General features: G+C 45.3%; 1 protein-coding gene across 1 annotated transcript in view; it reads right to left on the bottom strand.

The window, feature by feature from the left end:
- The window catches only part of frmpd3 (FERM and PDZ domain containing 3), a 223,975-nt gene that overhangs the window by 35,381 nt on the left and 165,032 nt on the right, over positions 1–23,562 (bottom strand). The window contains exon 11 of the mRNA XM_041196152.1: positions 2,346–2,525. Coding sequence (XP_041052086.1) covers positions 2,346–2,525 — 180 coding nt within the window. The remainder of the gene's footprint in view (positions 1–2,345; positions 2,526–23,562) is intronic.

The raw sequence follows: 23,562 nt of genomic DNA on the forward strand, positions 1-23,562 counted from the left end.
GAAGACATGACCACTAATGGTGGGGGTAAGTGGATTTTAGGATGCACAAGAGGACAGAATTGGTAGAATACAGAGTTCTCAGAGGGTTATACACTGGAATAATTACAGATATAGGAAGGGGCATTGAAACATAATGCTGAGAATTTATATATATGAGGCATTGGAGACTGAAAGGAGTCAGCAGCAAAGGGATAATGGGAGATTTGGAGTTGGTGAGAAATAAGGTATTGGTTTTGAATGAGCAGAAGTTTATAGAAGGTGGAGGATGGGAGATTAATCAGGAGAACATTGCAATAATCTGACATAGAAGTGAGAAAGGCATGAATGAGGCTGTTAGCAATGATTGTGCTGAGATGGGCAGAAATAGATGATGCTATGGAGGTGGAAGTAGACAGCCCTTGTGATGGAATTGATATGGGGCTGCACTCACAGTATCACAGAATCTCTACAGTGCAGGAGGAGGCCATTAAGCCCATTGGCACTGGCCCTCTGAAGGAGCATTCCACCTTACCCCTCTCCCTTGCCTTATCCCTGTAACGTTGCACATTCTTTCTTTTCAGATAGCAATCCAATTCCCTTTTGAACATCTTGATTGAACCTGCCTCCACCACCCTTTCAGGAAGTTTGTTCCAGACTCTAACCACCCTCTGGGTGAAAAAAAATTTCCTCATCATCACATTTACTCCTTTTGCCAATTAGTTTGAATCTGTGCTCTCTAGTTCTTGATGTTTCTTGAGTGGGAACAGTTTCTCACCATTTAGCCTGTCCATACCCCTCAGGATCTTGGATACCTCTATCAAGTCTCCTCTCAGTCCCTTTTTCTCCGAGGAAAACAGACCCAACCTCTCCAATCTATTCTTATAGCTACAATTCTTCATCCTGGGAATCATTCTCATGAATCTCCTCTGTACTTTCTCCAATGCCTTCACATCCTTCCTCAAGCATGGCACCCAGAACTGGATGCAGTACTCCAGATGAGGCCTAACTAGTGTCTTATAAAAGTTCAACATGACATCTTTACTCTTGTACTCAATGCCCCTATTTATAAAGCCCACAATACTATATGCTTTATTAACTGCTTTCTCAACATGCTCTACCATCTTCAATGATCTCCATCTCACTCTACAGATGCTGTCAGAATTGCTGAATATAGCTGGCATTTTCTGTGGATGTTTGCCAAGAAAACTGAAATCGAGCTCTGACTAAATAAGAACAATGGGTATCTTGCCAACTATTCTTTTTCTGAAGAAAGAGGGGCAGGATCAAAGGAGTCAAATGGCCTGGACTAGTTATTCAAGATGATAGTGGCCTGATGTGCCTTACATAATCTCACCCTTCAAAGGGCAACCACCATGAAACCCCAGTGGCAGAAAATGACCAGCCACCTTTTGTGAGTCTGTGACCTTGCAGCGTGCAGGTATCATGTTCTAAATGCAGGATATTTGCTATTCCTTGACACATTTCATGAGTCATAATAATATAAGAACATAAGAAATAAGTAGACCATACAGTATCTTGAGCCTGCTCTGCCATTTAATAAGATCATCGGTGATCCTCAACCTCAACTCTTGCCTAATTCCCATATCCCTTGATTTCCTTAAAGTCCTAAAATCTGTCAATCAGAGCCTTAAATGCATCCAATGACTGTACAACAGGAAAATCACATTAACACAGCAGCAATACAGAGCACTAAAATAGGGGAAGCCTGTTATTTGGACAGTACTTGAACAAATGGAAGAGTTCTGAGCATTCTCCCTTTATGCTGCACCACCAACTTTACAGCAAAGTGCTTTTAACATGCCTGGTAAGGCAATATTGTGAAAATTAAACATAGTAAAAACAGCATTTCAAATTGAACAAAGCATAAACTATATTTATCTTGGCACCTTTCTGAGCCAAGCAAATTTCTTCCTCATCTGCTTCCAGATCTGGTAAAGGTGAGACACTGTTTACACTTTCTGGTATCTCCATTGAGGCTGAGATAGTGTTCCTCTTCAGAAGTGTGTGTACTTTGGCACTCTCGCTTGCACCTTCTGCTGGAGGATCCAAATCTGCCTCCTGAAAAGTATTCATTTGTCACACCGATCTTGCTGCAGGTGCTTTTCCCTTCAGAAAAATACACCTATATGATGATGAGCAGCCATTTACAAGTTGCATCTGGCTGCTAATACTGAGAGTTCTGTGGTATTATGCAAAAAAAGTTGATCTCACATCATAGTGTGAGGTCAGCTCATAGCTCTGTAAGTGTATATGCCAGCTCTGCATTATTGGCCCAATTATTTATATACAAATTCTACATTATGGCTGTGATGTTAAGGATAAAAATGTTATATGGAATCTCATACCTTCGCTTCTGATATGGTTAGCTCAACCCGAGCTATGTTCTCTTTCTCTCTGAACAACTGGATTCGGCTCACGCGGCCAAATTCTGTCAGAATGGTGGTGAGATTTGTTTTTAGGTCTATAACATGACTGATGCCGTGCTGTGGCCCAACAAGCAGTGTCATTTCTGACTGTTTTGCATCCTGAAAGGCAGCAAATTACACATGTCATCTGGATGAGTCAGTAACACCGTACAGTTCATATTACATATAATGTAAAAAGCTTTCAGTAAACCAATCACATAAGAACACTTTATGGTTTTAATGTTTGATGATATTAGCTTTGCAAATTTTATTGGCGATAACAGCACATCAATACATAAAATATTTGTATGAATTTCTCTGATTGCAATGTCAACATAGTCAATAGATAATTTATTTTAAATGGTTTAATACTACTGCTGAAGTAACATACCAGTATATAAATTGACAACATTAAGGGGGTCATTTTCAGTTTGGGCACAGGTGTGAAATGGATGGTTGTTGACTGACTACCTGTTACACACCCTGTCCAATTCAACTTTCCATTGTCTTCGGTGTTAGTTCCACAATGGCCAGTTTGCTCCGCAGGATCCAAAATGATAATGATCCCCACACTTGTCCACAAACAGAAACAACAGTAATTTCTTGGCATTTCAACTTTTTGTTTTGCAAGCATCGTATGAAGAAACCACAGAAACATTAAAAACAAAGGATAGGAATTTCTTTGGAGCTGCCCCACTTCATTTTTGTAACTTTGCTGGCAGTGCAACAGAGACCCTGATTTAACACAGGACGAAGTTGCATTTATGGAACCCCATTTTCTAGCTTCGGCATCACAAAGCACTTTACAGCCAAGAAGTACTTTTGAAATGTAGGGTGGAATTTTCTGAGCCCATTGGTGGCAGGTGTGGTAGGTGGCATGCGAAGAAAATATGGCGGAACCCACATCACAACGGCGTGAAGGCAGGTCGCGATCTTCCACTCAGCCTGCTGACGGCGGGTCGCGTTTCCCACCAGCGGTCGGCGGGGAGCTAATTGTAATACATTAGCATATAATTAAAAGGCCATCCCGCCAGGCTTTTGGAAACCTCACCATATCATCTGTCCATGTCGGCGGAAAAGAACGCCGATGTGTTTCACAATAGCACGCAGGTAACGTGCACTTGGCTGCTTCATTTTGGGGGAACTGAGGTGAGTGAGCAGCAGCATTCTCCACAGTGCACCCATTGTTTACAGGCCTCAGGGGCGCCGGGGGCTCCTAGCCTGCCCGCCCATGCAAGTATCGTGGAGGCACCAAAGGGCCACCAAGCGCTCCTTACCTTGCCTCCCTGCCTCCCCCCACCCCCGGCACAGACTTTGAGTCGACCGCCACTTTATTGGACTGCAGGGCAGTTGGACTGCACACGTTGTACAATCTTGCCAAACGCTGGCCATGTAACAGTCACTGCTGGAGGTGCTCACAGACCCTTTGCAATCTCAGCATCCTGGTTTGGACCAGTGTCCCCCATGTCGCAGGTTGACAGAGCAACCATGTAGTGCACTCATCTCTGGCCATCCAAACAGTGACCAGCACTCTCTGGGAAGCATTGAGGGGCAGTCACACAGACCCAGGAAAGGTGCTAACTACAGCCATGATAACCATGTCTCTCTCTCTTTCATACTGCAGGAAGACCACGTCAGGATCAAAGATCCTGGTGACCTAGCTGTGTGCCTGATGGCCTACAGAGACCGTAGAAGACAGAGCAGAGCAACTGAGGCACCTGGCTGTGCAAAGGCAGGAGCAGCAATCTCATGAAGAAGGAGCAGCAGGGGTTCCTGCACACACTGCCCAGGAGCGACAGCGAGCCATGACTGGTCGGCGCCTAGCAACACCCAGGGTTTATAGATGCCACCTGCCATTCCTGCAGATGACTGAGAACCACTGTCGCCGACGACCGCGCATGTCCAGGGACCTGGTGGCTCACATCTGCCACTTTGCAAGACATGGCGCCAAGGGGACATGGATGGCATCCACTGCCAGTGGCTGGGAAATTGACTGCGGTGCTCAATTTCTAAGCCAGTGGCTCCTTTCAGGGCTCCACAGGTGACCTCTGCGGGATTTCACAACCTGCCACCCACACATACATACATGAGGTCACGGATGCCATCTTCTCCATGGCACACAACTTTGTGCATTTCGCCTGGGACTGGGATAGCCAGGATGCAAGGGCCATTGGATTCACCCTGACCTCGATTCCCACAGGCGCGGTGTGCGATTGACTGCACTTATGCGGTGCTCAGGTCTCCATTGCTACACTCAGTGGATTTCATCAACCGCAAGGGCTTCCACTCACTGAATGTGGAGCTGGTGTGCGACTGCCAGAAACACACCCTGCAGGTATGCGCACGGTTTTCAGCGAGTGTGCATGACGCCTACATCCTGAGTCGCTCGCAGATCCCTGCAGTTTTCCACGTTCCATAGAAGCTGCAGGTTGACTCCTTGGCAACAAGGGCTACCAGCAGAGGCCGTGGCTGATGACACCCGTGCGGCGGCCTCAGACTGCAGCAGAGCGATGCTATAATGAAGCTCATGCAGCAGCTCACAACTTGGTGGAGCAGACCGTTGGGATGCTGAAGATGCAGTTCCGGTGCCTGGACTAATCTGTTGGAGCCTTGCAATACAGTCCGCAGAGGGTGTCACGCATTGTCGTCGTTCTGCTGCGCCATTCAAAAACTGGCGCTGCAACGAGGTGTGGAGCTGGCTGAGGAGGAGATGGAGGAGCTGCGTGTCTCCTCTGATGAGGAAGACGCTGATGGGGATGAGAGTGAGGGGGTCCTTGGTGGTGATAACGATGGGGATGAGGCTCTTGCGCTGGCTAGATGAGGCAGGCGCACTTGGGAGACCCTCATAGGTGCCGGATTTGTGGAGGATGATGATGACATGCAGTGAGGTGTCCCTGTAGATCCTCATATCACAGTTGTGAATGTTTGACTCGTCTGGCTTATCTCAGCGCCAATACCCTTTGAGAGAATGCTCCTGTCATGGAGATGCTGTGGAGGCCCTAATAGTCACTCAATCGCAGGAGGCTGATGACAACACGCAGTGAGGACACTCCATAGATCTTCACATAATCTCTGAGAATGTCTGACTCCTGTCTGGCAGAGGGCAGCTTGCTTGCGCTCCATGATCGGGGCCATCTCAGAGACGCAGCCATTAAACTTTAGATGCATTTGATGCTGTGTCCGTCTTCAGTACCTCAACCCTTCAAGAGCTGGTGCATGGCATTACTGGTTGCAGATGCTGGTTTGATAGGGGCCAGCCCCACCTTAAAGGTGCTGAGAGCACACAGAGAGTATGAGAGAACTTTATGGTACCTGCCCACCAAATTCTGGCAGCAATGACCAGCACCACTTGAGGTACAGTTATCAGCAATGTTTCCAGGGAGTGTGAGGCTGGATTATCACTGTGGTCTGAAGGCTGCATAGAGCTCAGGGAAGTGGCCCTGGACTGAGACACCTGCCTTTTATCTTGTGCAGAAAGGTTTCACATCTGAGTGACAAGAACACTGCTCATCAGAACAAGGAGCCGTAGGCAGGGAGACATTCTTGGGAGTTTATTGACAATGGTGAACTTTATGTACAAGTGATTAACACCTCTGCCCAGACTGTGCAACTGATTCTCCTTAACTGTCCTAACCCTGTTGCTACGTCTTGGTGCTCCCTGGACATCCACAGCGGAGGTGGAGGCAGCCTGCTGACTGTGATGAGTGGTGAGTTTGGCAGGCGTCCTCTGAAGGGCCGAGACTTTGGAGGGTCCCATCCTGCTTTTGGGGTCTTGCTGTGTGGCAGTGGCACCCTCCTTGACCTGTGAAGCTGGATCTGTGGAGGTGAAAGGAAGAGGGGATAGTCAGATGGACCGGTCATTCCCAGGATGGCCTCCTCCCTATTGGTGCCCAAGGGCCCCTGGCTGAATTTGTAAGTGGACGGGGTAGCTGAAGTAAGATCAAGCTGCCCAGCACCGCTGTCGTGTACACACTGTCGGAGGCCAACTACGGCATCAGCAATGGAGTTAAGCCCGCACAGCAATGCAGGAGTGATGTCTTGGACCAAGGTCTCCATGGCGGCTGCCATCCTGCCAGTGTTGACCTCGGTGCGTTGCAATGCTGGCACTATCACCTCAGCCTGATGACGGAGGACTCCTCCATTGTGCCTTGCAATCTGAGGAGTGCAGCGGACATCCCTTCCTCATGTTCCTGAGCTTGCCTTTGCAGCTCCAGCAACTGATACATGACCGACTCTAGAGGCTCATCATCTGATTCAGAGTTAGCAACGTTCTGGCCTCCAGCAGTCCTCAGAGTTCCGGAGACCTGGGAAGTCCTTGCCTCCGCCTGCTGTGGATCAGAAAGCGTGATGTGCTCACCAGATTGTGATCCCGAGGCTACTCCAAAGCTAGGTCCTCTGAGGTATGTGTCTCCACTGGTGGAGGATGTGGGTGAGCGCTGTGACGGGACTTCCGGGAGGGTGCCTTCAGATTCCTCTTCAGAGGTTTCTTGGGAGCTTGCTTGGAGGCTCTGGGTCGTGGACTCTGTCTGCTGCCTCCTAGCTGTGCCCATGAAAGCAAGGAGAGATAATTAGTGCATGGCAGTGACCTGTGAAAGAGCACACATCACCCACAGCATGGTTGTCTGATGGATGTTGCACTGCTGGATCCTCACTTGGTAGAGCAGCGCCGACCTCACCGTCAGCACAGGACTGGTTCTGGTCATCGCTGGCCAGCTGGATGGCTCTGCTTTCAAATTCTGTGAGAACTTTGGTCTCTGGCATCCCTCCACCTGTCTACGGCCTTAACCTCCTGTTGTGAGCCAGTTTGCCCTGCATGGATAGAGATGGGAAGAGGGTATCAAGATGCCTGCCGCGCCAGATGATAAGTATGCCTGGCCTGTGTGGGTGGTGAGTGGTCCCATGTATGGGATGAGGACAATGATGATGTGTGTGAAAGATTGAATGGTGATGTCCCTTGCACTGGCAATGAGTGAGAGCCCTGTGGGTGTGTGATGGGTTTGTGAGTGTGTGAGTTGGGAGTGGTGAAAAGTGTGACTTACCCTGGTGGAACAGAGGAGATCATTCATCATTTTGCGGCACTGGGTGGCTGTCCTCTTCTGAAGGACATTGGTGCTGAACACCACTGCCACCGCCTCCCAAACCAGGTAGGTGAAATTTCTACTCATTCTGCAGCCAAAGTGGGGTAGAGCACATCCCAGTGGGCTTCCATGGCATACAGCAGTTGCTCGAGGGACCCATCGTTGAAGCGGGGGGCTGCAGTCTTTTTGCCTTTGCAGGCCATGTCTCCCAGGCAGCAGTGGTGAGCTGGTGGCGATGAGCGCTTTGCTGGTGGCTGCCTTTTAAAGATGGCGGCCGGCATGATGCAACAGAGGGGTGATGGCGAGTGGGCAAATGAGAGTCCACCTGCTATGGAAACGTTGTGTTTTGTGGAAGTGAATATAGAATGAAGCGGGCTCGGAAAGATACGGTGTGAAAACCTGCCATTTTCATCGGCGGGTAGGACTCCATTTTACCCACCCGCTATGCACTTAGTGCAATTCTGGAAAGTTCAGCCTGTAGTCACTGTTGCAGAAAATGTGATTACACAAAAATGGGGCTTTCATCACACTTGCAGAGAAGATAGAGAAATGGAGCTGGATCAGCTCCGAGGAAATTTCTAGGCCAAAGTCTAAGAACAAGGACTCATTTTAAAGTGGGTTTGCACCATTAGCACCACTTGCAAAGAAGGAGATGGCAAAAAATGTTTGGCCCTTCCAGTGCATTCCCTTTGCACCTTTCATGGAAGAGTTGCAAATTAGACTGGAAACAGATATATTGGACTTATCCATTGCAGGAGCCTGTATCCCTAGAGTTATAGAGGTCTACAGCACAGAAAAAGGCCCTTCAGCCCATCGAGTCTGTGCTGGTCAAACAAGCACCTAACTATTCTAATCCCATTTTCCAGCACTAGGCCCATAGCCTTGTATTGCCATGGCAAGTGCACATCCAAATACTTCTCAAATGTAACGTGGGTTTCTGCCTCTACCACCCTTTCAGGCAGTGAGTTCCAGATTCCCATCACCCTCTGAACATTTGTAGGAAGCTTTCCTCCAGAACCCTGTTCCTCCATAATTGCAGCCTCTATATGCAGGTGGGTACCTAGAATACACCTCTAACACCACTAATAGTTGCTTGTCTTACTTCAATTAAGTGATCTCTCTCTGACCCTATCAACTTAGGTGTTCAACTTAAACAGGGTCAGTCATGGAGGTTGTGGGCCAGGATATCCTAACACTGGGAAGTCAGGCTCCTGGATTTTCAGACCTAGTGTATTGCCATCAGGACTCCATTCATAAATGAATTACAAAGAATTTTCATCAGCATTAAATTTTTCACAAGATAATTATGGGTGAGGAAAGCCATTCAGCTTATCTCAGCTCATCCATCCAAAAAGGCCCAAAAATTCTTCCGTTGAGAGATCCAATTTGTTTTTGGACAATTTCAGGGTTTTGCCTCCACAATGCAGTCTGGACCTATTCCAACTGTCATCACTCTCTGTGTGAAAAAGTCCTAAATCTGCCTTGATAAGTCTGAATCTTTATCTCCTTGTACTACATTGAAAAGTCCAAGTTTCTCCAGTCTCTCCTCAAAACTCGAATCTTTGATGTTAAAGATATGCCCCAAAACCTTTCTGTGCACTGTCTCAAATGCTTGAATGTTTATTCTATGTGTCTTGGTGACCCAAACCAATTTAGGAATGACTCCCACTGACTTGTTGGTATGTATTTCATCACCCTATTGGTTTTGTTCAAAGTTAATCTGAATTTGGTGTACATGTTGAGTGTTGAGTCTAGCTACATTCCTATGTCTTATTCAACTTTATCCTTAGCAATTTCAACATCGCTTAGGAAGTTTATGGTTCAGAAAAGTAATTGAAACCTTTCAGATCCTGAGGGGTCTTGACAGGGTGGATGTGGAGAGGATGTTTCCTCTTGTGGGAGAATCTAGAACTAGGGGTCACTGTTTAAGAGTAAAGGATTGTTCATTTAAGACAGAAATGAGGAGAATTTTTTTCTCTTAGAGGATTGTGAGTTGTTGGAACTCTTCCTCAAAAGGCGATGGAAGCAGATTCTTTAAATATTTTTGAGGCAGAGTTAGATAGATTCTTGATTAACAAAGGGGTGAAAGGTTATCGTGAGTAGGCAGGAACGTGGGGTCGAGGTTACATTCAGATCAGCCATGATCTTATTGAATGACCGAGGAGGCTTGAGGGACTGAGTGGCCTCCTCCTGCTCCTAATTCGTATGTTTATATGTTCGTATTTTCTATGTGCAATACAGCTATTCACTCCAAATATCATCTATTATTATGCTCATTTGGATATTTTATACATAATTTCAGAGCAAAGTGTTCCAAATCCATTACTCTATTTAGTTTGGTAGCAACTGCAGATTTGACCAATTTGCATTGAGTTTCTGAATCCAAGTCATTGATGTAAATCAGAAACAGCACAATCCCCTGGATACTTTACTCAGTTCTTGTTCAAGGCAACATAACTCTCTAAAAAGCAGCCAGTGTTTTCTACCCTTCAGCTAATTTCTTATCCATTCCCATTATGAGTGAATGCTATGACATTAATAGTAGTAGAAAAGTTCATCACAGTGATTTTGGAATATCAAACTGCATTGCTTTACTTTGTGACACACTCTACCCATTGTACATGTATACGTTGTGCCATCTTGTTGGTAGAGATTGCTGCACTGTGTTGTTACACACAGACCCACTGGTACAGACTGCATTGTACACTTGGTGCCAATGTTCTATATAAGGCTGATTTTTAACAATATATATATTTAGAAGAGTGTGATATTTTGGCTTGATATATATATATATGTGTTAGTCAGCTGATATTGATAATTATTAAACTGAAACTATGATTGAGTATTTAATTACTTAACTTTGCTGTAATGTTGCTCTGGTGTAGTGTTACTTATGCTCAACTGTAAAATATTGAAAAGTTGGAGTTGTGGGATTTTCAACTATAAATTGTACACCTATGTGCCTCTACACCTATAAAAACATAAGAAATAGGAATAGAAGTAGACCACACGGCCCCTCGAGCCTGTCCCACCATTCAGTACAATCATGGATGATCTTATGCCTCAAATCCACTTTCCTGCCTATTCCCCATTTCCCCGGATTCCTTGAGAGATCAAAAGTTTATCTACCTCAGCCTTGAATATACTCAACGATAGAACATCCACAACCTGATCAACTCCTTATCTTGAGACTGTGCCCCAGTGTTCTAGATTCCCCAACTAGGGGAAACAATCTCTCAGTATCTGCCCTGTCAAGACCCTTCAGAATCTTGTATGTTTCAATAAGATTACCTCTCATTCTTTTAAACTCTGGAAAGTATAGGGCCAATTTACACACCCTCTCATCTCAGGAACCAATCTAGTGAGCCTTTGCTGCTGCCTCCAAGGCAAGTACATTCTTCCTATGATTTAGAGACTAAAACTGTGCATAATCCTTCAGTCTCATCAAAGCCCTGTACAATTGTAGCAAGACTTCCTTGTTCTAATACTACAATCCTTTTGCAATTAAAGGCCAACATGCCATTTGTCCTCCTAACTGCTTGCTACACTTGCATGCTAACTTTCTATGTTTTTTGTACGAGTATACGTAATTAAAACCCTCTGATCATCAACATTTACAGTTTCACGCCTTTTAAAAAATATGCTGCTTTTCTATTATTACTGCCAAAGTGAATAACCTCACACATATACTCCAACTGCCATCTTGTTTCCCACTTACTTAACCTATTAGTATCTCTTTGCAGCCTCTTTGTGTCCTCCTCACAGGTTATATTCTCACCTAGTTTTATATTGTCAGCAAACATAGATGTAGTACCCTCTGTCTCTTGATTTAAATCATCAATATAGATTGTAAATAGCTGAGGCCCTAGCAATAATCCTTGTGGCACTTCACTAGTCACAGACTGCCAACTTGAAAATGCCCCTACTCTTTGCTAACTTTCTGTGTTTCTTATACAGGTATACCCAAGTCTCTCTGAACATCAACATTTAAAAGTTTTGTGCCTTTTAAAAAACATTCTGTGATCCTGTAGTGGGGGGTTGTCCTCTCCAACTCCTGACTTTGTACTTTTGGGCTTGGTCAAATTCGGACTTCTGCATGGGCCTGGACGACTTCAGACTTCTGCACGGGCCAGGATGACTTCGGACTTCTGTGCGGGCCTAGATGTTGGACCCCGTGGTTGCCATAGTGGCTGTTAGCCGGGCCAGGTGCAGCCCTGTGGCTTAGGCATTGAAGAGCTATTTTGGGAGGCTCACAAAGGGGTGGGACCAGTGCTACTGGAAAAGCCTGTGGCTTGGGCGTGAAAAACAGAAGGCAGGCTGGCTCAGAGCTGTTCAGATCAGGAGGTGAGCTTCTCAGCATGCTTAAATTTTTTGCTACGTTAAAATAGCTCTTAATATATTTGGTAGTAAAGACCTACTGAAATGGAACCTGCGTGCATTCAGTGTGCTTTTTCCAGTGTTATATTTTGGTGTAGTCAGTAACATTCCATAACGCAGGCACCAAATCTTAGCAAGTTTTTTTTTTGTGTTTTTTGTGGTTGATTAGATCCAGGACAGCACTTCTCTCCAGTGGACGCCATAAGTGACGCCTTCATAGCTAAACACCTTGTGTAACTCTCAGTGTCTTTAATCATGTCTGAGGAGATGGAAAAACACTTGACAGAGGTGGAAAGTTTGGTTGAGGATCTGAAATTGGCTATGCTGATGAATGAGGCCGAAACAGCTCCAGCTCTAGTGGAGGCAAACAGGCTTTGAGGAATGAAGTTGAGTTTCTAAGGGCTCCCAATATGTCCTCCCTTAACTCAGAAAAAGAAGGAAGGAGTATCTCTTTACACATGCTCTATCTACCAACTGAAAGGAAGCTGGATAGATCTGGAGGGAGACTAGAAATGTCAAGCATTCCTTTGGCTGAAGATTGGATTGAGGATGCTCAGGTGGTCATGGCATCCAAGTGCCTCAATGAGGATGAGCGAGTGGCATTCTGATGAAGCATCTGTTTAGAAAAGTTCCTAGAGAAATACTAGGGAGAGTGTTGATTCCCAAAAGAGCCCGCAACTGATCTTTGAAGTCCTGACAAGTGAATCATCCTCCTGGATCCCTCTTTCAAATCAACAAGGGAAACTCAGTTGAATAATCACTTAATTAAAATGGTGAGGCATGTAAATGTCCAATTAGAGCTAAGGAGACTTATCAGTGATAAGCCAAAGTTGTCCTTATTTGATGCATGTGATCACATTCTCAAGATCATGGGAAAAGACAAGATTACTAAGACCAGGAAGGAGGCTACTACCAGAGAGGTGACTGTTGATATTGATGGGGATGTAAGCATCATGCTGAAGAGACAAGTGGAGCAGATTGCTACACAGCAAGCTCAGATCCAACCTTTGCTGTCTTAGCACCAGAACAAGCCTCAAGGTCGATCATGCCCAAGGTATACTTCAAAGAGGTGCTGGAATTTCATTGGTGTTGGACGTTTTAAATGAGACTGCCCTCAGCAACCACAGACCCTACAGGCAGCAGGAACAGAAACCCCATCAAGTGCAACTGCATTCCCCCCTCCCTCACCCAATAAGACATGGGTCCGGCAAAAGTAATGGAAATGCTGATGCTCTCAGCTGGAAGACTGACCATGGAAGGAAACTCACCTTTACCAGGTTAGAGGGGATTATGGCTAACGCCATGTCCAATGCCTCAAGCAAATGACAGCATTCATACCCCTATCCACCATGAAGTCTGACCAGAGATTTTTCGAAGTGTCACCAAAGTGTTTATGAATGAGATCCATGCCAGATTCATAAGTGTAGAGCCAAGCAGTCTCACCTTTGCCATCTATCCCAAAAGAGGACCTCAGACAGCTTCAACTTGTTGATGAAAGCATCAATAGACTTCACTTTTACTGGAAAACTAAACATCCACTTACCCAACCCTGCCTAATGAAGGAGTCCAAACAGTTATGTAAACTGTTGAGGTGCTGGGAAAGAATCAGGGAGGATGGTGTTCCCTATTAACTGGTCTCTGACAATGAAAGGGAGGTGAAGCAACTTATCCTTCCGAGCAGTCTCAAACCTCAAGGGCAGAATTTTTCGCTCGTCAGGCGAGCGTCCTGACGTCATTGCGCACTCGCACGATATTTCGGTCGGCAGGTGCGCATGTGAGTTGGCAGCACGCCTGCCAACAATTAACAAGCCTATTAAGGCCATTAAAGTAATAATTAAGTTCAAGTTTTCACTGCTTGCCCAACTTTACAGTTGATGGGCAGGCGAAAAGGCCAGGCGGCTTTTGGATTTTTTAGGGAACCTCATCAACGGGAGGGTGGTGGTGCGGGGGGCGGGATGAGGTTTTCAACAGCAATTAAAAATTAAATAAAAATGTTTAAATTTCATTCAAACATGTCCCTGGGGACATGTTTTTAATATTTTAAAAATCTTGTTTATTTTTAGAAATCTTGATCTCCTGAGGCAACTCTGTGCCTCAGAGAGCTTTTCCTGTGCACTCCCGCACACATGTGTGAACTTCCACACTCGCCCTCCAACCCCCCATCCACACACAGGCAGCGCTGAGCCTTAATTGGACGGTCAGCATGAAATCGCGGTCGGGCCCTGATCACGGGTGGCAGTTTCTTTCACAGTTGCTCCCGCCCGCCTCCGCCAAGGCTGCCCGACGAGGGCAAAAAATCTGCCCGAAGTGTTGAAAGCAGTTTGTGATCAGGCAAAGGACCAAGCATCGGAAAAGACACCTGTGCTGACAAGAAAGCAGTGTTTCTGGCCAGAAATGGCTGCTAATATTTCCAATTATCTTCAGAACTGAGAGAGGTGGGCTTTGGCCAAGTAGGGAAGTGGCTGCAAACCAGCATGAGATCCTAACTGCTACTAAGCCATTGGAAGCACTCACTATGGATTTCAGTCTTCAACCCCAGCAGCAATGAGACTGAATACATTCTTGTACTAACAGATCTCTTCACCAAGTTTACATAGGCAATTCCCCATGTATGATCAGAAGGCGTCAACTATAGCTCGAGTTCTGGTGCATGATTTGTTTGTCTGTTTTGGTGTTCCATACAGCATACACAGTGACCAAGGACGCAACTTTGGGAGCAACATTATACAAGAGCATTGTAAGGTGTATGGTATTGCCAAGAGTAGCGCTACCCCCTATCATTCAGAGGATAATGGACAATGCGAACAATTCAACCGTACTCTTCATGACAGATTGCACACCCTACCTTCTGAGAGCAAACAGAAGTGGCTTGAGTACCTTCCAGAACAGGCTTATGCACGTAACAGTACCCAACATTCCTCAACAGGCTATTCTCCACACATCTTCTTCTTTGGGAGAGACCCAGTTCTTCCAAGAGACTGTCTGCTTGGGCTTGACACACATTCTGAAGATGATGACCAAGTTGACAATTGGATAAAAGCAAAATACTGCAGATGCTGGAAATCTAAAATAAAAACAGAAAATGCTGGAAAAACACAGCAGGCCTGATAGCATCTGTGGAGAGAGAAACAGAGTTAATGTTTTAAATCCGTATGTGCTCTGAAGAAGGGTCATATGGACTCGAAACGTTAACTCTGTTTCTCTCTCCATAGATGTTGTCAGGCTTGCTGAATTTTTCCAGCATTTTCTGTTGACAATTGGATAACTGAGCATCATACAAGGCTAAACCATGGGGCAGAATTTTGCCCTTGTGGGTGGGCTCGGTGGGGGGTGGTCGGGAAGCTGACCGCCGCCTGAGATTGGGGTCAGACTGCGATTTCACGCTGGGGGGCCAATTAAGGCCCCCCCCCAGCGTGAAACACACACGGCAGTGCTAATCACTGCCTGTGTGGTGGGGGGAGGTGGGTGAACGTGAACTTCGTGCATGCATATGAGTGCATGCTTTAAAAGCTCCTGCCTCAGGGAGATGAACAGTTTTCAAAATAAATTAGGATTAATTTTTTTTAAAAGACAGATCGAAATCTCATCCCGTCTGATGAGGTTTCACAAAAAATGCAAAGGCCGCCTCGCCCTTTTACCAGCCGTAAGGTTGGACGTGCAGCAAAAAATTTATATCAATTAGATTCTTAATGGGATTAATAGCCCTTTTAATTGTCGGCAGGCGTGCTGCCAACTCCTGCACGCTCCCGCCGACTGAAATATCGCACTAGTGCATGATGACATCGGGACGCTTGCTTGACATCATCGCGTGTCATTTTACACTCGAGCAAGTCGGGCACACGCCCGCCCGATCAGTGAAAAATCCTGACCAATGTGTTTGAGGTGGCATTCAAGAAGACAAAAAAAGTGTGAGAAGAAAAGCACTATATTAGCACAAGGTTGATGTCATTGATCTCCCAATTGGTGTAAGAGGATAGCCCAGGTATAGGAACATAAAAGATTGAAATAAGATACAAGATTTCTGGGATCCTGAAGCTTACAAAGATGTTAAGCGACTTGACACTGGTGGTTACACTTAGGTCATAGAACCTTTAACTGGAGGGCAACCTCGGAAGATGCTTCACCGAGGGATTGCTGCTTCATGCCAAAGGCCTTGTAGATGATGTGGGCACAAGCAGCATAGTCAATGGTGCAGCCGAATCTGAAGCGCCAGCTGGCAGTGGCTCAAGTGATGAAGAATCCTGTAATGACCTGTGTGTTGTGAATTCAGAGGGCATATCTAGTGTGAGGAGACCTACTCTAGTACCTGAAGAAGATGCAGATGCTGTTGTGAGACTGCAGCTGAAACAACAAGAGTTCCTGCTCATGAAGTTCCTGAAGACATTAACAACTTAGACCCTAAGATGGCTGACTCACCACCTAGCCTAGGTCCTATCAAGAAACAAGAAGTTTATTGTGTTTTTTTTATCTCGGATACTCCCACAATATGCACAGATGATGGACTAAGAAGGTCACCAGATATCATCCTAATCCTTCTCATTTGCCATAACTGTGATTACTGAAGAAAATGCTGTCACTGATGTTGATTTGAATGTTTTAGCTATCATAGCTCATTAATAGAACTTGGTAATTATGCAATTGCTTAGTAAGCAGTAAATGTTTGATATGTACAGTTACTGGGACAGCAACTCATAAGGGGAGTGAGTAGTGGAGGACTCCTGACTTCTGAATGGACTTATGCATGGGCCTGGAAGGAGAGGCAATGGCATAGTCCACTGGTAATCCAGAGACCCAGGGTAATTCTTGGGACCTGGCTTCAAATCCCAGCATGGTAGATGGCGAAATTTGAATGCAATAAAAAATCTGGAATTAAAAGTCTAATGATGACCATGAATCCATTGTCGATTTTGTAAAAACCCATCTGGTTCACTGATAGGGAAGGAAATCTGCCATCCTTGCCTGGTCTGGCCTACATATGACTCCAGACCCACAGCAATGTGGTTGACTCTGAAAAGGCCTAGCAAGCCCCTCAGTTGTAGCAAACCGCTAAAAAGCCAATAACAAGGAATGAAACTGGACGGACTACCTGGCATCGGCCTAGGCACCAGAAATGACAACAGCAAACTCAGCCCTGTCAATCCTGCAAAGTCCTCCTTAATAAAATACGGGGACTAGTGCCAAAATTGGGAGAGCTGTCTCACAGAATAGTCAAGAAACAGCCTAACATAGTCATCCTCATGGAATCATACCTTAGAGATAACGTCCCAGACACTACCATCACCATCCCATCGGCAGGGTGGCGGCACAGTTATAGAATTGGGAGGGAGTTGCCCTGGGAGTCCTTAACATCCACTCAAGACCACATGAGCTCTCATGGTATCAGATGAAAAATGGGCAAAGAAACATCCTGCTGATTACCACTTACTGCCCCCCGCTTCACCCTTCAGCTAACGAATCAGTGCTCCTCCATGTTGAACACCACTTGGAGGAAGCACTGAGGCTGACAAGGGTGCAGAATGTACATCGGGTGGGGGACTTCAGTGTCCATCAACAAGAGTGGATTGGTAGCACCAGTACAGACCAAGCTGGCCGAATCCTAAAGGACATAGCTGCTACCTCAGTCTGCGGCAGGTGAGGGAACCAAGAAGAGGAAAAAACATACTTGACTTCATCCTCACCATGACAGTATTGGCAGGAGTGACCAAAGTCCCATCTTCACTTTGAGGATACTTTCCATCGTGTTGTGTGGCACTACCACCATGCTATTTAGGATAGATTTCAAACCGATCTAGCAACTCAAGATTGGGCAAGCATGAGGCTGTGAGCCATTAGCAGCAGCAGAATTGTACTCTACCATCTTTACCATTACTGCCAAGCGAGGAGATCAATGCTGGTTCAGTGAAGAGTGCAGGAGGGCATGCCAGGAGCAGCACCTGGCATAGCTAAAAATGAGGTATGAACCTAGTGAAGCTATAACACAGGACTATTTACATGCCAGTCAAAATAAGCAGCAAGCGATAGACAGAGCTAAGTAATATCACAACCAACTGATCACATCTAAGCTCTTGCCACATCCAGTTGTGAATGGTGGTGGACAATTAAACAACTCACTGGAGGAGGAGGCTCCACAAATATCCCCATCCTCAATGATGATGGAGCCCAGCACATCAGTACAAAAGATAAGGCTGAAGCATTCGCAACAATCTTTAGCCAGAAGAGCTGAGTGGATGATCCATCTCAGCCTCTTCCGGGATCCCCAGCATCACAGATGCCAGTCTTCAGACAATTTGATTCACTCCATGTGATATCAAGAAATGACTGAAGGCACCCGATATTGCAAAGGTTTTGAATCCTTAAACATTACAGTAATAGTACTGAAGACTTGTGCTCTAGAACTTGCCGTGCCCCTAGCCAAGCTGTCCCAACAGCTGCAACATTGGCATCTACCCTACAATGTGGAAAATTGTCCAGGTTTGTCCTGCCCACAAAAAGCAGGACAAAGTCAACCTGGCCAATTACTGCCCAATCTGTCTACTCTTGACCATCAGTAAAGATGATGGAAGGAGTCATTACGGTGTTATCAAGCAGCACTTGCTTAGCAATAACCTGCTCACTGATGCTCAGTTTGGGTTCTGCCAGGGCCGCTCAGCTCCCGACCTTATTACAGCCTTGGTTCAAATATGGACAAAAGAGCTGAACTCCAGAGGTGAGGTGAGAGTGACTGCCCTTGACATCAAGGCTGCATTTGACCAAGTGTGGCATCAAGGAGCCCTAGCAAAACTGGAGTCACTGAGAATCAGGGGGAAACTCTCTGCTGGTTGGAGTCATACCTAGCACAAAGGAAGGTGGTTGTGATTGTTGGAGGTTGATCATCTCAATTCCAAGACATCGCTGCAGGAGTTCCTCAGGGTAGTGTCCTAGATTCAACCATCTTCAGTTGCTTCACCAATGACCTTTCTTCCATCATAAGGTTCACTGATGATTGCACCATTTACGATTCCTCAGATACTGAAGCAGTCCATGTCCAAATGCAGCAAGACCTGGACAAAACCCAAGCTTAGGCTGACAAGTGGCAAGTAACATTTGCACCACACAAGTGCCAGTCAGTGACTATCTCCAACAAGAGAGAATCTAACCACTGCCCATTGACATTCAATGGCATTACCATCGCTGAAACCTCCACTATCAACATCCTGGGGGTTACCATTATCCAGAAACTGAACCGGACTAGCCACATAAATACTGCGGCTACAAGAGCAGGTCAGAGGCTAAGAATCCCGTATTGAGTAACTCACCTAACTCCACAAAGCATGTCCACCATCTGCAAGGCACTAGTCAGGAGTGTACTATAAAGCTCCCCACTTGCCTGGATGAGCACAGCTCCAACAACACTCAAGAAGCTTGACACCATCCAAGACAAAGCAGCCCGCTTGATTGGCACCTCATCCACAAACATTCACTCCCTTCATCACTGATGCGCAGTGGCAGCAATGTGTACCAGCTACAAGATGCCCTACAGGAACTCAACAAGGCTCCTCAGGCAGCACCTTCCAAACCCACGATTGCCACCATGTAGAAGGACAAGGGCAGCAGAAGCATGGGAATACCACCAGTTGAAAGTTCCCCTCCAAGCCACTCACCATTCTGACTTGGAAATATATCGTCGTTCCGTCATTGTTGCTGGGTCAAAATCCTGGAACTCCCTCTCTAGCAGCACTGTGGGTGTACCAACACCACTGCAGGGACTGCAGCAGTTCAAGAAGGCAGTTCACCACCACCTTCTCGAGGGCAATTAGGGATGCTGTCTTAGCCAGTGATGCCCACATCCCATGAATGAATATAAAAAAACTTCAGACTTCTTCATGGGCTTGGATGCTGGACGCCAAAGTTGCCCTAGTGGTTGTCAGCCAGGTCAGATGCAACCCTGCCAGCTTCAGAATTGGACAGCATTTTTGGCAGGCTCCTGAGGGGCTGGGGCCTAGTGCTATGGGTGGAGCCAATGCTTTGGGTGTGAAAAACAGAAGGCTGACTGCCTCAGAACTGCTCAGATCAGGGAGTGAGCTCTCAACATGTTTAAATTCTTTTCTAACCTTAAAATAACCCTTTTTTAAATTAAAGTGTTTGGTGTCAGAGGTATGAAGAGTTGCTGAACCGGAACCTTCATGCATTCAGTATGCTTCTTCCTGGGTTACATTTCTATTCTTATGACCAAAGTGAATAACCTCATATTTTCACACAATATACTCCATCTGTCACCTTGCTGTCCACTCACTTACCCAGTCAATGGCTGGTGTTTTACATAGGTGTCAGATGGCCCAGGGCCTCTTCCCTTTGCTGCTGGTATTTTACCGGTCGTGGGGTTGCCCCGTCATGTGGTGGTCCTGCCAGGGCTTTATGTGATTCCCTGTGTGGGCATCCTATGTTCAATGGAGGCTTCCCCAAATGAAAATAGCTACCCTGCTTGTTCCACCCGGCCTCATGATTGCTGTCGGGATCTCGCTTGGTTCTGCCTGACAAGCACTGCAAGGCTGCCCCACTTACGTCGGTCTCCAGTCTCCATCGCTGTTCATCATTGGGGACTGACTGCAGGCTCAGCAGTTACGTCTGCTCTAGCTGTAAAATGTAGTCGTGACTTCCTGGGCCAACAGAGGAAGGCTTGCCAGTTGGTGGGCAAGACCACCGCCTTCGTGTAAAATTTAGTCCTATATCTCTTTGCAGTCTCTTGATGACAGCCTCAGAGCTTACATTTCCACCTAGCTTTGTATCGTCAGCAAACTTAGAATTCATTGAATCGCAGAATGATTACAGCACAGAAAGATTTGTTGGGTGTCTTCATCTAAGTCATTAACATAGATTGTAAATAGCTGAGATCCAGCACTAATCCTTGAGGTACTCCTTTGGTTACAGCCTGTCAACTTGAAAATGCCCCATTTATCCCTACTATCTGCTTCCTGCCATTAAGCAATCCTCCATCCATTACCCCAATTCAATGAGCTCTTCTCTTGCATATTAACCTTTTGTGTGGCACCTTATGAATGCCTTTTGGAAATCCAAGTGTATTACATTTACTGGCTCCTCATTAACTATCTTATTAGTTACATCCTCAAAAAACTTTGATAAGTTTGTCAAGCATGATTTCCTTTCATAAAACTATGTTGACTTTGTCTGATTATACTATGATCTTTTGAGTGCATTGTTAAGATTTCCTTAGTAGTAGATGCCAGCATTTTCCTGATGATTGACATTAAGCTAGCTCTCTCTCTCTTTCCTCTCTTGAAAAGCAGTGTTACTTTTGCTAACTTCCAATTTGCTGGATGGTTCCAGAATCTAGGAAATTTTTGGAAATCCATAACCAGTGCAACAACAATCTCTGCAACTATCTCTTTCATGTAGGCTATCAGGCCTTGGGGATTTGTCGGTCTTTAGCTCTTAAGCTTGTCTATTATTTTCTATCTGCTGATATTAATTATTTTAAGTTACTCAATCTTATAACCCCCTAGGTTACCCTCTATTTCTGCTGTGTAATTTATGTCTTCTATTGTGAAAACTGCCACAAAATATTGAATAGAATCATAGAATGGTTACAACATAGAGAGCTGCCATTTGGCTGTCCTGCCCACGCCAGCTCACTGCGCAAGCAACTCAGCTAGTCCCTCTATCTCGCCTTTCCCCCTTGCACTTCAGATAATTATCCACCTCTGTTTTGAAAGCCATGATTGAATCTGTCTCCACCACAATCTTGGGTAGCGCATTCCACCTCATAACCCACTTGCTATATAAAAAAGTTTTTCTTCATGTCACCTTTGCCTCTCTTGCCATTCACCTTAAATTGGTGCATCAGGTTCTTGACCCTTCTGCCAAAGGGAACAGTTTCTCACTACCTGTTCAGACCCCTCATAATTTTATTTCCATCAAATCTCCTCTGCACCTTCTCTTCTGTCATGTTAAGCAGACATGCAGACATTACAATTTAAAAGAAAACCCTGTATATCCTCTTTAAAAAGGACATTGTTGATCTTTAAGATGGCTGGCACAGATCACCTGACATTTGGAACAGTGAATTAGCCAAGCTTCTGGACACTTGTAATGGACATGCCGAGACACCATCCTTGTGGAATGTTGCACCTGCCATTGTCAGGACTTACCCCAAAACAACAAGGATAACAAGCTCCAGACTTTCTGACTCCAGGACTACCAGGTAACAAAGGAAACGTAACAAAACTGATTATGCACAAGGAAATGCTAAGGACCTCTAACTGCCTGGATTGAATGTCAATAGTTCTGATCATGGGAGGTGGAAGCTGCTTCGTTAATATTGTTGCTTTCCATTGTGTATCAATGGTCAGTCATCACATGAGTGAAACTCTTTGATTTTTGAAAGCCCTTTATTATAAAGTCCTGCTTGTTTTGTAGCAGTTGGCAGAATTAACAACAGAAGAAATATCACTGCAGAAACCAGGTATAACTACTGGCCTTTACAGAGCTACAAGGCTTAAAGTTTAAAGCCGCCTTGAAACCTGTTCTGAAAGATTCCAAAACAAAAATATTCCTCTCTGCAGATGCTGGCAGGTATATTTCCAGGTATTTTTATTTTTGTTTTTGTTTTGGATTTCCAGCATCAGCAGTTCTTTGCTTTTATCTGAAAGATTCCAAGTTCGCCTGGAAAAAGAAACTTGCCCTCCAGCTACAAGAATTACCAAGGTTGCCTATCCTACCTGCTGTGCATGTCTTATTCCGAAGAAACTCCACAGAATCCTGTCTTCAGCTACCTGGACTTATCTGAACTTCAACTTCAGAGTGGAAAAGCTTCCCCCCTCACTGGATTCTTACAATCATGTGAAATGTTAACTATTTGGTCTTAATATTTTATAGCAGTGAAACCTCCTTTCATTTACTGTATTTTTTTTGTGTGTATATAATATATATGAAGCAGCAATAAATCTTGCTGTGAAAAGTGTGTGTGAATAAATGATGTTCTTCGTTTAAAAATCCATGAGAGTTTGCTGCTGGTGTCTTTGGAAAACTGACCACAGGAAAAAAAAGTGGGGGCTTGAGAACACACTTTAGCCTTATCACAATTAATCTATCCTGATTATGGACAGAATGGAAGAAGAATTGGTGGGGGGTGGGGGGGGGGGTGGGGGGTGGATGGGTGTTGCGGTGGGGAAGAGGGGGGATATCAGTCTGTCTCTCTACCTTGTCCGTAACAGCCCCAACTTTTCCAATCTATCCATGTAACCGAAGTCCCTCATCCCTAGAACCATTATCATAAATCTTTTCTTCTCCTTTTCTATTGCCTCTACATCCTTCATAATGTAACATGCCCTGAATTGGACACAATACTCCATTTTAGGCCAAACCAGTGTTTTATAAAAGTTCATCATAACTTTCTTGCTTTTGTACTCTATGCCTCTATTTATAAAGCCTAGGATCTCTTATGCCTTATGAACCACTTTCTCAGTCTGCCCTGCCATCTTTAATGATTTGTGCATCTATAACTCAAATCCTTTTGCTTCTGTACCCCCTGTAGATTGCACCCTTTAGTTTATGTTGCCTCTCCTGGTTACTCCTACCAAACTAAATCATTTTGCACTTCTCTAAATTAAATTTCATCAACCACATTTCCGCCCATTCTGCCTGCCTCTCTATGTCCTCTTGAAGTCTATCACTATCCACCTAACAGTTCACAAAACTTCCAAGTT

This window comes from Carcharodon carcharias, chromosome 9 (assembly GCF_017639515.1).
Source record: "Carcharodon carcharias isolate sCarCar2 chromosome 9, sCarCar2.pri, whole genome shotgun sequence".
Taxonomy (NCBI): Eukaryota; Metazoa; Chordata; class Chondrichthyes; order Lamniformes; family Lamnidae; genus Carcharodon; species Carcharodon carcharias.